Consider the following 14,796-nt stretch of genomic DNA (forward strand, 5'->3'; position numbering starts at 1 on the left):
CCTTTCTCTTCTATTCCTGGTTAATCTAACAAGAGGTCTATCAATTTTGTTTATCTTTTCAAAGAACTGACTTTTGTTTATTTTTAATTTTTATTTTGTGTTGTTTGTTTTCTGTTTCATTTAGTTCTGACTTTAGTTATTTCTTTTCTTCTGCTGGTTTTGGGTTTGCTCTTCCTTGTCTAGTTACTTGAGATGTGTCATTAGGTTGTTAATTTGTGATCTTTCTGTCTTTTTGATGTAGGCATTTAAGGCTTTTAATTTTCCCCTTATGAATGCTTCTGCTGAATCCCATAGATTTTGATAACTTGTGTCCCCTTTATTGTTCAGTTTGAGGATTGTTTTATTTCCATCTTAATTTCATTATTGACCCAATAATTGTTCAGCAGCAGGTTGTTTAATTTCCATGACTTTGTGCAGATTTGAGTGTTTCTCTTGGACTTGATTTCTAGTTTTATTCCACTATGGTCTGAGAAGATATTGGTATGATTTTGATTTTTTTTTAATTTGTTCAGGCAAGTTTTTAAGATATGGACAATCTTGGAGAATATTCCATGTGCTGATAAGAAGAATCTATATTCAGTAGTTTTGGGGTAGAATGTTCTGTAAATGTCTGTCAGGCCCATCTGTTCTAGAGTCCCATTTAAGTCCAGTGTTTATTTATCTTCTGCTTTGATGACCTGTCCAGCTCTGTCAGTGGGGTGTTGAAGTCCCCAGCAGTTACAATACTGCTGTTAACAAACACTTTTTGGAAATTCCTCTTTGTATGCCTGCTATTGAATGTCTCTAGTGAGGCTATCTAGAACAGGAATTATGGCTCTGGGCATCAGAAACCATAATTACTCTTGGCTGTGCTTCAAAAGTGCTTTTTATATATCTTTGCCAATGATTAATATTATCTGGCCTTTTATCACTGTGTCTGTATGATGGATGAAAAGTTGATACCTCATTGTTTTCATTTGCATTTTCCCAATTACTTCTAAGCTTGAGCAAAGACTATTTTTCCTTTGCAGATTGCCCATTCATTGTCCATTGCCACTTTTAAAAAAATGATTTGTAGGAACTCCTAATATCTTATTCATTTGTCTGTTATATGGGATGCAAGTATTTTCTTTTAACCTTTTTATGTGCCTTTTATACTAGCTAAATGTTTAATTTTTATGTCAGAGAAAAAAGATCTTCCGAGCATTCTAACAATGTTCTCTATTTTATTCTAATTCTCTTAACAGTTTTTTAAGGGTTTTTTTAAATTTGTGGGTGATATGACGTAAGATTCTAGTTTTATTCTCTTCAATGACTAGGAAATTACTCTAACAATATCAATGTATCAGGCCATTTTTCCCCATTGGTTTGAAATACCCTATGTCAACACTTGAATTTCTTATAGATACATGGATTTGTTTCCAGACTCTATTCTGTTTTTTGATATGCTTGTGTAATTCTTTCCTAGGAACTCATTGTTTAGATCCGAGTTTGATAGACTTTTTCAGTAAAGGATCAGATAGTAAATAGTTTCAGCTTTGTAGACAATACCTAAATGAATGAATGTGGCATCTCATTGGTGGAATCAAAACCAGAACCCATCTGAAGTTCCCAGGCTTCTACCCCTTTCAATACCAGGGAATTTAGTTGAATGGTTTATTTACTATGTATTTCCAATGACATCCTGCCACACTTAGAATAAAATGCAAGATGCTTACAATCTTTGTACATAATCTGTCCAAAATAATGACTGACCCAAAATACAATCAAATAAGCATTTTTATTGTATATATGTATCCATGATGTAAGTACAAATTTTAATATAACTGGGCACATACCGAAGGATATTTTGTTGTGACTTTTCCAAAAGGATTATACAAAGTTCTATTTTCTTTCATGTAGATACTTAAGTGTAAATAATGACTTAACTCCTGAGGTGAAATTGAGATTTTAAATCATTAATTCAAAAATTTCACTTGTTTACCCTTCTGGAGGTATAATTGACAAATAAAAATTGTATACATTTAAGGTGAACAACTTCATGTTTCTATATTTACATATTTTGTGAAATAATCACCACAATCAAGCTAATTAACATATCATCTCATATAGTTACCAATTTCCTTTTCTTTTCCTTTTCTTAATGAAAACACTACCCTCCTAGTAAATTTTTAAAGATCTCTCTTAGCAAATTTCAAGTATACAATACAGTATTGTTAACTGTAGTAACATTTTTGATATATCATATGTCATTCACACACATATATATAGCATAGACATTATGCTAAGTGAATTAAGCCAGACTCAAAAAGACAGATACTGTATGATATCACTTATATGTAGAATCTAAAACAGTCAGACTCATAGTAGCAGAGAGTAGAATGGTGAATGGTGGTTGCCAGGTGCTGGGGGAGGCGGGTGGGAATGGGAGTGTTGGCCAAAGGGTACAAAGTTTCAGTTATACAAGATGAGTAAGTTCGAAGATCTAATTTACAGACACATGACTATAGTTAAATTTTTTTATTTTTAAGACAGAAAGTTAGAAGCACCTTATTTTTCACTCAAAAAGATTCATTATTATCTATCATATAGGGCACAGAATTTCAAATTTAAATTAAAAAAAAGTCTTATTTAGAACTACTGTAGGATTCACATGGAGCTATTTCACGTCTAGATCTTTTTGCCATGCCCAAGAAAGAAAGAATAAGTGATTTTCTTTAAAAGAGTAAGAACATTGCATGATTTTAATAATGCCTTTTTTCAAAAAGCTCACTATAAGTACTGATAATTTATCTTGTACACAGGAAACAAGACTGCATTCGTTTTTTATTTCTTCTATAACAAATTACTACAGACTTAGTGCTTAAGACAACATGCATTTCTCTTACACTTCTAGAGGTCAGAAGTCTGAAATCAGTTTCACCGAGCTAAAATCAAGGTCAACGGGGCTTAGTTCCTGCTGAAGTCTGTAGGGGAGAATTCGTCTTCTTGCCGCTCCCGGCTTTAAGAGGCAGCCCCCATTCCTGCTCGTGGCCCACATCACCCCAACCTCTGCTTCCCTTCTCACATCCCCTTCTCTGACTCTCCGGCTCCTTCTTTTCCTTGTGAGGACCTTTGTGATTATATTGGGCGCACCTGATGATCTCTGACCTCCAGATCATTAACTTAATGCCATTTGCACCGTCCCTTTTTCCATGTGAGGTAATACTCACAGGTTCCCAGAATTAGGGCACAGACATATTTAGGGGTATCATTTGCTGCCTACAACAAAGACTGCTATTCATTTTCACACAGAGGTCATCTCTTTTAACCTGTATCTCAACAAATTAGTATTCTGACAGCTGGACATTGCAGTTCATTAATTAGGCTATTAATGTTTGAGATTATCTCTATTGTTAGTGTGCAGGCGCTAGAATTGTTTTTGGCATTTGATGGGCAAAAATCTCTACAATAACTAATAAACAATGAAATTAAGCCCTTATTAAGATTAAGGGGACCATTTGACCTCACAAGGAAAGTTGATTTAACTGTGTGTTCTGAGGTACCAGTACTACTAAATTAATTAGCTAACTACTTCTGAGAATGTCCTCATTTTGTCTGGATATTGAAGGGCATGATATATAGTAAAGTCAATTGATAATGAACTTTCCTATTTTTTTTTTTTTTTCTGTTCTCTGAGGACTTAATTTGGAGTAACAATTCCCTAGACAAACACCACCAGGCATTTCTGCCTCATTCTTCAAATCTCAAAAGTAATTGAATTTGGTAAAGAAAAGAATGCATGACTCCTTTAAATTGGCTACCATTATCAGGTATTTCAACCAAGAGAGAAGGAAATCAATTTGCTTTGCTTTTTCCCTTTCATTTCTGCAACAATCTCACATATTTTGAAATGCAAATAAAGAACTCAAAATTGTAGAGCATTTTCCACCCTCAAGAAGGTATATGTCCAAAGCTAATGGCATTTCGCAAGCATTTCATGGGGCCATGGATGCTGACTCTGGTGGGCTCAGACCTGGTCTGAAACTATTCTTGCTGATTGATTTTTAAAGCGTTATACAGAAAAATTCTAGCATCATCACAGAACTGAGAATCCTATTGCCTTTCTCTTTACACACTAGAATGAGAATGAAAGCCAGCAAGAGTGAAGAACAGCGCTTTGAAGTTGGAAAGTGTATTATACATCTCCCCGTTTGGGTTGCTAGCATGCTTCAAAAATCTATCACAAAATGTTTCCACTAAAACTCCATGTTTAGCATTACCTCAAAATAAACATTTCAATTAATTATAAATCACATTATTTCAACTGTTTTGAGCTTTATAGAATAAGAATGAGAAGAAGGGGATTGGTGAGGGTGTAGGAAGACCCAACCAAGTCAGGTGGTAATTTTTCCTACAGTAATTAGCTTTACATGGGGGTCTGAAAATAGGAGGTTTATTTCAATTTCTTGCGTCTTACAGTTCCATTGATGGGACTGATAGGTAAGCAAAGAGAGCAAAGAGAGGTATGAATGGGGCCTTTCTCAAATGGTGTTCAGAAAGCCATTTTTAAGTAATACCCCCACAGTATAAATACCGTTCTCCATCACAAACATGACCCAAGAACTACTGTATTTCATGGATCTAAGGTACATAATTTTTTTTTTGCATTTTAAGATAACTAAAATCTTGTACTCGCCTCAGCAGCACATATATTAACTAAAATCTGAATTTGTTTTACAGTTGATGGCATCTTACAATTAATTGGCAGCAATTGGTAGTATGTGGCATAATGCAGCCCCATGCGCCTTGGATGGCATGTGACATTTAATGAAATGTGTTTTCATTGTAGTGTTTCATTGAAGGGCTTTCTCAGACACCAGTGTGCCTGGTTATTTCTGTCTTCAGCAACATGATTTATATGAACTTTTCTTCTTAGCTAAATACCATATTTAAAGTTTTAGGAGTATTGTGTACCAAAGATTTAGTGTTATAGCAGAACAGTGTCAGGAATTCAGGACTTACAGATGGAGAAGTATAAATTCCCATGTATAGATATTCTTCCAGGTAGCAGGGAGCGGTTCTCCCTTCTGTGCACGTGACCATAGAATGACACACACTTGATGAGTGATGCTGGCAAACCAAAAGCAGCAGATTAACCTTGCAAACGTCCTGATACGGGATTACAGGAAACTTCTTTTTTATACTTTTCTGATTTTTTGAATTTTCTTTAATGAATAAGTAGTGTGGAGCCATCCTTGGGTCAAGACAATAATAGCATTCCTTTTAGGACACTTATTATCAAATTGTATACTTTAAATATGTGTAGCTTATGTTATATAATTTATACTTCAGTAAAGCTTTTTAAGAAAAGTCATCATTGAAAAGATAATTACTATAATAGAGTTATGACATAGTGCAGTGAAAACATAAAGAAGCAACTCAGTCGTCCCGAGATTCAGGAAGATTTCAAAGAGCCAGGTAACCTCTGAGCTGACTTGTGCAGAGCCTCAAAGGAAGAGTGAAGTTTGCCAGGCAGAAAACAGAAAGCGGCAGGGCATGTGTTCCAAGGAGTGGAAACCAGGGCAGAATATACAGGCTGAAGCACTTGTGGGTGGCAGTCACATCACCACTTTCAGCCCTAGGTTGTAATAATTTGTACATACATCACCTCCTTGCCTGACTTACCGGACTCACTTCTGTAACCCTTGAAGAGCCTGACAGAGAACCTTGCAGGCCTAGTCGAGTGCTCCCAGAGGTCTGGGGCCCGCCAGGCATCTACTTACAGAAGACGTTTGCCAGGGGAGAGAAGGGCTTTGAGACAGAAGCTATAGGCATGTGGGGGTCTGGGTGGGGTGGCAGGAGATTCAATTATGGAAAGGACTTCAGTGCCTGGGCCCTTTGGAGAAAAGAGCATTGGTCACCTTCTGCTCTGGACCCACCTTGGCTCTGGCTCCATGAAGAATGAAGGATCTTCTTACCCTGGGTTTTGCAGCTGTCTGGGCTGGACAGTACTCCTTCAAAGCAGCAGCCATGGGCCCTGAGGTTGGCCAGCAGACACCTTATCGAGGCGTCTTATACGTGGACCTGTGGACTCAAATTTGGGAGCAGCCTCTTAAGGTAGCTGAACCTTCCACGAGCAGACTGGCCACACGCTGGCCAAGTGCCAGTAAGAATGATAATAAGACATTGTTTGTCCCCACAGAGTGGCACAGAACATCAGAGTCAGTATTTCTGAGCTAACATTTGTTGGGTCAGTGTACCACCAAGAAGACATCAGTTAGAAACATGAGATTACATATTAGTGACAAAGTCCTTGATTTTTTTCTTTTCTCTCCACCGCAGACTTCTGCAGAGATTTTTTGGAGGGGGTGGAGTACCAATTGCTTTAATCATTTTCTGCCTCTCTTCACACCCTACACAAAATAGAAATATTAATAATAGTAGTCATTAATTATAGAGGTATTTTAGTTAAAATTTGAAGTTTACTATCTGTGGAATATGTGACTGTACAGTATGTAATCATAATTCAGGTCAACTGTGAGCTCATCTTTGGTTCTCTGCTGATGGGTCTATGGTCAGCAATCATCACCCAGGTTTTAGGATGCATCAAGAAATAAAAACTTCTATTTCTCCTTAATGTCAGCAAACAGTCTTAGAAAAATTTCTAATTTTTTCTTTTCTTTTCTTTTTTTTTTTTTTTTGCGCTTAATGCTAAAACCTATCTTGGTTGCCATTTCTGTCCATTTGATGGTGAGCGAGTATTCACCTCCCTGGCACAGGATGTCTCCAGAGGGCCAGCGTCTACAGACAGCACAGAGGAGTTAACTCAGAGGGACTCAAAGTACTTGTCACATGTCAAAGCTAAAACTAATTCATGTTCTAAATTAATTACAAGGGAAGGAAACACGCCAGTCTACTTGGGGGATTTAACTGTTGATGTCTTCTTCATAACAGCATCTATCCAAGATAGGCCAAAATCATTTTTGCAGATTCTATTTCTGGACCGGTATTTCATCTTCATAAAATCATTTCCAAAACTGAATCTCGGGGTGAGAGTTGAGCTTGTTCTTTCTCTTCAGATGAATAGCTCATTATTAGCAATACTAAAAGAGGTTTATTAGGCATCTGTGTATGACTCAGTCTGTTTAATAGAGTGGGAATCCCTTTCCTTCCCAGTTTTCCCATCCAACCCTCAACCACCGAACTGGCTTATTTCATACTCTTCCAGTGGAATTCCTTTTTAAAGCAGACATTATTACTTGAATTCGAATATGCCACAAGTCATATCAAATGATACTCCCTGACCCATAACAACTATATTCATGGAGCAAATTCTGATAAAATATTAAGCCATATATTAGAAGTTAATTCCATTCACTGGATTTGTGTTACGTGTGCCAGAATTAGGAAAGAGTTTTGCCAGATTTTATGTGCTGCTACTTATTTTTGTACCTTTCTAACATCTCTGTTAATTCATTCTTTTATAATTCTTCCTTACATTTTATTTTAAATGAGAATTTTGCAAGGAAAATGAATTTTGTTGTGAATCCTCAAGTCAAAATTTCACATTTCATTTTAATGCAAATAAAATCAGGTTCAATCTCTGTTTACCTCAGCATTAAGTAAATTTAAAATATTATGTAGTACTGGCTTTATGCCATTGCAGAGAAGTTGATATTGGCAATAATCTTTTCATCCACCAATGTGAGATTGACAAGAGTTGTTCAACACAGTGTTTCTGGTGGGATGTTGCCAGCCTCATCTACAAGAAGTGGGTGGAAGTGAAGGTACATTCAAGAAGCGAATTGTGTTAAAAGTCAATGAGATAACAAATGGATCAGTGACCAGAAAATGAGAACCAAAACCATAAGCTTCATAGAAGAAAACATAGGTTTAAATCTTCATGACCTTGAATTTAGTAATACATTCTTAGATATGACACCAAAAGCATGAGCAACAAAAGAAAAATTAGATAAATTAAACTTTATCAAAATTTAAAACTTTTATGCATCATAGAACATTACCAATCAAATTAAAAGACAGCCAACAGAATGGCAGAAAATATTTGCAAATCATCTTGCATATCTGATAAGAGTCTAGCGTCCAGATTATATCAAGAATTCTTCCATCCCAACAACAAAAAGGCAAACAACCCAAGTTGAAAAATGGCAAAGAACTTGAATATAGATTTCTCCAAAGATGTAAAAGTGGCCAACAAACACATGAAAAGGTGTTCAATGTCTTTAGTTACTATGGAAATACAAATCAAAACTACAGTGAGATATCACTTTACTTCTACAAAGATGGCTATAATTTTTTAATAGAAAATAACACATGTTGGCAAGTATGTGGAAAAATTGGTATTGTTGGCATTGCTGGTGGGAATGCAAAATGGTTTCAAATCTGTAGAAAATAGTTTGTCACTTCCTCAAAAAGTTTAACATAGTGTTACCATATGACCCAGAAATTCCACTCCTAGGTATGTACCCAAAAGGATTTAAAACAGGGACTCAAACAAGTGCATGTACACACGTGTTCATAGCAGCACTATTCACAGTATCCAAAAGGTGGAAACAGCCCAGATATACATTAACAGATTAATGGATAAACAAATTATTATATACATACAATAGAATATTATTTAGCCATAAACAGGAATGAAATACTGATGCATACTTTAGCATGCATAAAGCTCCAAAACATCATGCTAAGTGAAAGAAGCCAGACACAAAATGTCACATATTGTATGATTCCATTTCTATGAAATATCCAGAATAGTAAATCCATAGAGACACATGGAAATTGGTGGTTGCCAGGAGCTGAGGGGCGAGGGGAATGGAAAGACAGTGCTTAATGGATAAAGGGTTTTTACTTTGGAGTGTTGGAAGTATTTTACAACTAGATAGAGGTATTGGTTGTACAACATTGTAAATGAACTAAATGCTTACTGAATTGTTCACTTTAAAATGGTTGATTTTATGGTATGTGAATGTCACCGCAATAAATAAAACAAAAAGTAAAGAATACAAAATAAAAGCATTTGTGAAGTATATTCCCAGAACTGCTTAACAAGCACATTCCTGTAAATGTTTCTCATTACACCTACTAGTAAGATTAAGAGCTGTGAATCAGTTCTGAATGACCAGTAATATATCTCATGTTCAACTTGAGTTTCGAAAGTGAAAATTAGAAAATTAATTGATACTTCTTGTTTTTTCAGGACTCTCAGCTTGTATCTTCTGGACACAATAATCCAAGTAAGAAAGACTTCACTCTACAACTTCAGATGAGGGTGGAAGCTGGGGATGGAGGGCAGAGGGGGAGGGATAGATGAGCCTACAGTAGACAGTAGTTTTAAAAGAAATTCACTGAAAGACAAAATCGAATGGGAAAAAGGGGCCATTTGTTCAAGTATTGCCTAAATGGATGATAAGATTCATGGTGACCTTGAGTCCTCCTTCAAGGGAAGGAGGACCAAAACATAACATGGTGAATTTCAAAGCAATCCTAGGGGAAAGGAACATGCTGCTTTACTACAGTTGCTCCCTAGTACATGTTGGGGGGGGGGAATTTTTTAAGGCAAATAATGAGTTGTCTAAATTAAAAGAAAATTAGGTAGCTCATGCCTGTAATCCTAGCACTTTGGGAACCCGAGGCAGGAGGATCACTTGAGGCTAGGAGTTTGAGACCAGCCTGAGCACAAGTAAGAGCCTGTCTATACAAAAAAATAGAAAAATTATCCAAGTATGGTGGCGCATGCCTGTAGTCCCAGCTACTCAGGAGACTGAGGCAGGAGGATCGCTTGAGCCCAACAGTTGGAGGTTGCTGTGAGCTATGATGACAGCACTGAACTCTAGGCCCCACAATAGAGTGAGACTCTGTCTCAAAAAAAAAAAAGAAAGAAAGAAAGAAAGAAAGAAAATTAGTGTGCAAAGAACACCAATCAGAAGACCTCAAAATAAATGGCCTTAGAATCCATGAAGAAAAGTCACAACTTGCTGAGTATGTGCAGCATGTCCTTTTCCAGAAATAGACTCGACTGTCTAGGAAGCCATTTCCTTATTGAATCTGTGGCTAATAAAACACGTAAGCTTTGTCATCAAAGAGAGGATGTTAACATTCTGTGAAGTAGTGTTTTAATTCTCTCGTTTGGCCCTACTAATTGGTATTAATGTTGTCTTGAGCATTAAAAATGCATAAGCTACGCTGTTTGTGTACTAAAAGCACACTGACAAAGACTGGGCTTTGTTAGTTTCGTGACCAGCGGGCGAGCTGAGAGCACCCCTTGCCAATTACAAAGCTGTGTTTGAAGATGAAAATCCACTGAGCTAGTAGATATGTCTGTGAAACTGAGGCTCACCCACTGGGCATCTGTGAGGCAAAGGGGCTGGAGAGGAAAAATGTCCGGACAAATGCACTGGGAAGCCCCAGAATTTTAATGCACAGCTAGAGAAAGGTCAGTGGAGGGGATGATGGCACAGTGATGCATAGGCAGCATCACTTAATTATCCCATCTTCTGTTGGGATTTTCTGTAGGCATAGGCACTAGCAAAGAGGTGAAATGCCAAGGGACATGACATCTGAAGAGGGCAATGAATTCAGTAATAAGAACGGGATCAGAAGAAATGCATGGTTAAGTCCGTATGGCGTGCGGTCATCAGCGTCATATGCCAATGGCTGGAACATACTGAAGAGTTGCCATTGCTTTCCTCACCATTTCTCACCACTTGAATTTAAACTTTCCGGGTAAAGGGAGGATCTAATAGACAAATAAATGCACCTTCTCTCCAGCTTGGAGTTTTTGACAGAAAGAAGAGCAAAGGAAATAGTTGTTGAGTGTCTATTAATACAGCATGACAGTGCTTTGACCTATGTCATTTCACTTAATTTTCACAATAGCGGCATGAAATAGGCATTATTGTCTGAATTTTATACTTTTACATATGAAGAAATTGTTTATTTTTTAGAAACAGAGTATTGCTCTGTCACCCAGGCTGCCAGGCTGGAGGGCAATGGCTTGATCATAGCGCACTGTAACCTCAAATTCCTGGGCTCAGGCGATCCTCCTGCCCAGGCTTCTGAGTAGCTGGCACTACAGGTGCATACCACCACACCTGGCTAAATATTTTATTTTTTGTAGAGACAGGGTATTGCTATGTTGCCCAGGTTGGTCTCAAATTCCTGACCTCAGCAATCCTCTCGCCTGGGCCTCTCAAAGCACTGGGATTACAGTGGGATTATAGGCTAGAGCCACCGCCAAGAAATAGAGATTCTGAGATTAACTAGCTATTTTTCAGTCACATGGCTAAAAAATGAATATAGCTAGAATTTGAATTCAGGGATCTCTGCCCCAGAGACACAGACTTTTCATCCCACCATGTTGATTCACAAGAAAGTTGGTTCTGTCACTTCACTGTGAGATTGAATTATTGTCCAAGAACTACGTGCTGTTTTCCTTATGCATCTGGCATATTTTTATGACATGCTGTAATATTCTCTGTAATTTAGATTATATAAAAAAACAGACCTTTCTTCTGTGGAACATAATGTGGCACCTTCTTTCTGTGGTACAAAACCCTCTGACATTTCATTGTCTAGGAAAAGATTTTGGTTAACTTTCTCTTTCCTATGGGTAAGGAGATTTTTTTTTTCCACTTTTAAAATAAATCTTTCCACCAAAGCCAAACATATGTATAAAAAGGTAATATCCTATTTAAAAATCTGAGTATCTCTGTAGGTTATAGCACATTTGAAACCTTAGGAAAACTGATCCCACCAGCATTTCCTGTACAGTTTTTTATTTGGTTTGGAATCATTATGGCTTGAAATGGTAGAATCATGAGTCCAGTAAACTTGTAAGAAATAGAGAAATACTGAACTTCCAAGAAACCAAAAAGAAAATGTATATGTAGATTGATTACTAATCCTCACTACTTTAGGCAAGTATTTTATTCTCTTTTTGAAATTAGAAAAACCACATTATATAGATAATAAAAGAAAAGTGTATCAATTAAACAACAAATGATTTTCAGTCCAAATCTTCTGAATGGTAGATTGTCAGTTTGCTAAATTACTGATCAATTGAACTTAATATTATAACATTGATATTATATTAATATCAATTGAACTTAATATTATACTTGTATTACTTATGTTATATATTATATAATATATGATATATACTATATTACAGTACGATATATCATGTATAATATATCATACATATATGACATATAACACTATATCATATATAATATATATTACATATATGACATAGAACACTGTATTATATACATATTACATATATAGTATGTCATATATATTATACGTATGATATATTACACATACTATATATTACATGACATTACACATGTGATGTGCAATACACATAATATATGACATAATATAACATATGATATATATTGCATATACTATACATATAATAAACGATAGCATACTATATATGACTAATATATACGTATCAGCGTATAATACATATAATATATGCAATAATCATATATGAATATATGCAACATGTAATGTTATATGCCATATACTACAAATGTGACATATTACATAGGCAATATATGATTTACCACATATGTGATATATCATATATCATATGCTGCATATGTAATATGCAACACATCACATGTGCAACATATGGCATACTGCATATGTGGTATATCTTATTGCACATGCAATATGCTATATATCACATATGTGATATGCTGCACATTACATATGTAGTATATTCCACATATATTCTGCAGTGTAGCATACATACAATATTACATATGGAATGCATGACATACCATATATTGCCTATGTAATATATGAGATATTGTACATGTAACATGTATCACATAGTACATCGCATATTGCATATACTATATATGACATAAGTATATTATATATGTCACATTTCACATGCAATATGTACTATGCACATTGTATTGCATATATAATATATTACATGTGAGATGTATTGCATATAATACTACATATATCACATATATGCATATGTCATATATAGCATATCATATATAATACGCAATATGGCATGTCATTTGCAATATATCACATGTGCGATATCTAGCATATTACATGTGCAATAAGCCATGCATTGCATGTGCTATATATTGCCCCCCCATGTAATATGTTGCTTATTGCATATGTGATGTGATGGATGTCTCACATGTAATATATATGATAGGTTATATGTTGCATGTGCAATAATCACATATGATGTATTGCTCATGTAATATATCACCTATTGCACATGTCATATGCATTGCAGACCTGATATGTCTCACATTAGATATTTGATATGCCATATATTTTTATGTGGTATATGATGAGTGATATATTCTGTATGTGATATATTGCATGTGTGATATGTGATATATCTCATATGTATGATGTAGAATGTGTGGTATGCTATATTTAATATATCATATATTATGCATGATGTATTATAGACAGTGTATCACATATATGTGGTATGTGATATATGGTATATTGTATATCATATGTGTGTGATATCTGATGTATGTATATGTGTGATATATAATATGCAGCCTATTACATATGTAATGTATAATATGTGTTATAGATGTAATATGTAATATATTATGTACATCATGTATTATATATTGGATATTGTATGTGTCATACATAATATATAGTATATTATATCATATATGTGATACATGATATATTGTATGTGATGTGATATATAATATATAGTATATATGATATATTACATAAAATATGATATATGTATGGTATATTGTATGTTGTATAATATATTTTATATAATATATTATATCATATGATATACATTGTATATTATATATGTGTTAAATGTAATATATAATATGTGTATTGAAAAATAATTATATATCTGATATATAATTATTATATATAATTATATTTATTATACTTCTAAGCATTGAGTAACTTAAATATTAAAATAGATTATGCATGTCTACATTTTTTAGAATTAGAAGAATGTCCTGTTCCCGTGACAGAGTGTGAGCACTTCTTTCCCTTGCTTCAGAATCCCTGCCTAATAGCCATAAAGCAAAAGTAATGGGGGGAAAAAACCCATAGCAGTGCTGAGAACAGGAAGCAATGCCATCAGCAAACCAGAAATTTAGTTGCATTTCTGGAAAACAGAAAGTAATAGGACCCTACTGAAAAATAATCCTGAACAGGGAAGGTTATGACCCAGAAAAAGAAAAAAGAATCAAACAGGAACAAGCTTTAGTGGTGGTAGGAACATCCCTGGGGATCCCCTGGAAAGACTCCAGATTTCTGCTGGACCCCAAGAGAGAACATGTGTGAGTTGCCTGCAGTGATAAGAACACCTGGGGCATTTTCCACCCGTTACCCCTCCACCCGCATCCTAGCTGATTCTTATGCAGAGCTTTCTTTCTGATTTTCCTCTAAGGGAACCAAAAGACCAAAAAATACAGTAATATTTGCTAAATAGTAAACAGTTGACCAGAACTCATAGTTGGGAACTGATACCTAAGAGAGAAATGGAATAGATAGATTCTAAGATAATACCGTCCTTAAAAGTAGACATAGATGAGTGATAGAAAAAGGGCCAGCTTTTCTCTAGAGGCAAATAAAAATTCTCCATAAATTCTCCAAAAAATATTTCTCTAAAAAATTTCTCCAAAAATTTCTATTTTTGTTGGGGAAGTGGGTAGAGAGAGGGTTTGGGCTCCCAGTTTGCTTGTAGGCTTGTCTTCTCTTGAGCCCTAAGTGAAGCCTTCAAGTCAGCATACCCTATTCACTTACAAAGAGCTCTAGGAGCCCTTCCTA

At 35.5% G+C, this 14,796-nt stretch overlaps 1 protein-coding gene across 1 annotated transcript in view; it reads left to right on the top strand.

The window, feature by feature from the left end:
- Window positions 1-14,796, top strand: part of AFF3 (ALF transcription elongation factor 3) — a 545,753-nt gene that overhangs the window by 366,594 nt on the left and 164,363 nt on the right. Inside the window, exon 11 of the mRNA XM_069493856.1 lies at window positions 9,182-9,218. Coding sequence (XP_069349957.1) covers window positions 9,182-9,218 — 37 coding nt within the window. The remainder of the gene's footprint in view (window positions 1-9,181; window positions 9,219-14,796) is intronic.

The sequence above is a fragment of the Eulemur rufifrons genome, chromosome 19, assembly GCF_041146395.1.
Source record: "Eulemur rufifrons isolate Redbay chromosome 19, OSU_ERuf_1, whole genome shotgun sequence".
Lineage (NCBI taxonomy): Eukaryota > Metazoa > Chordata > Mammalia > Primates > Lemuridae > Eulemur > Eulemur rufifrons.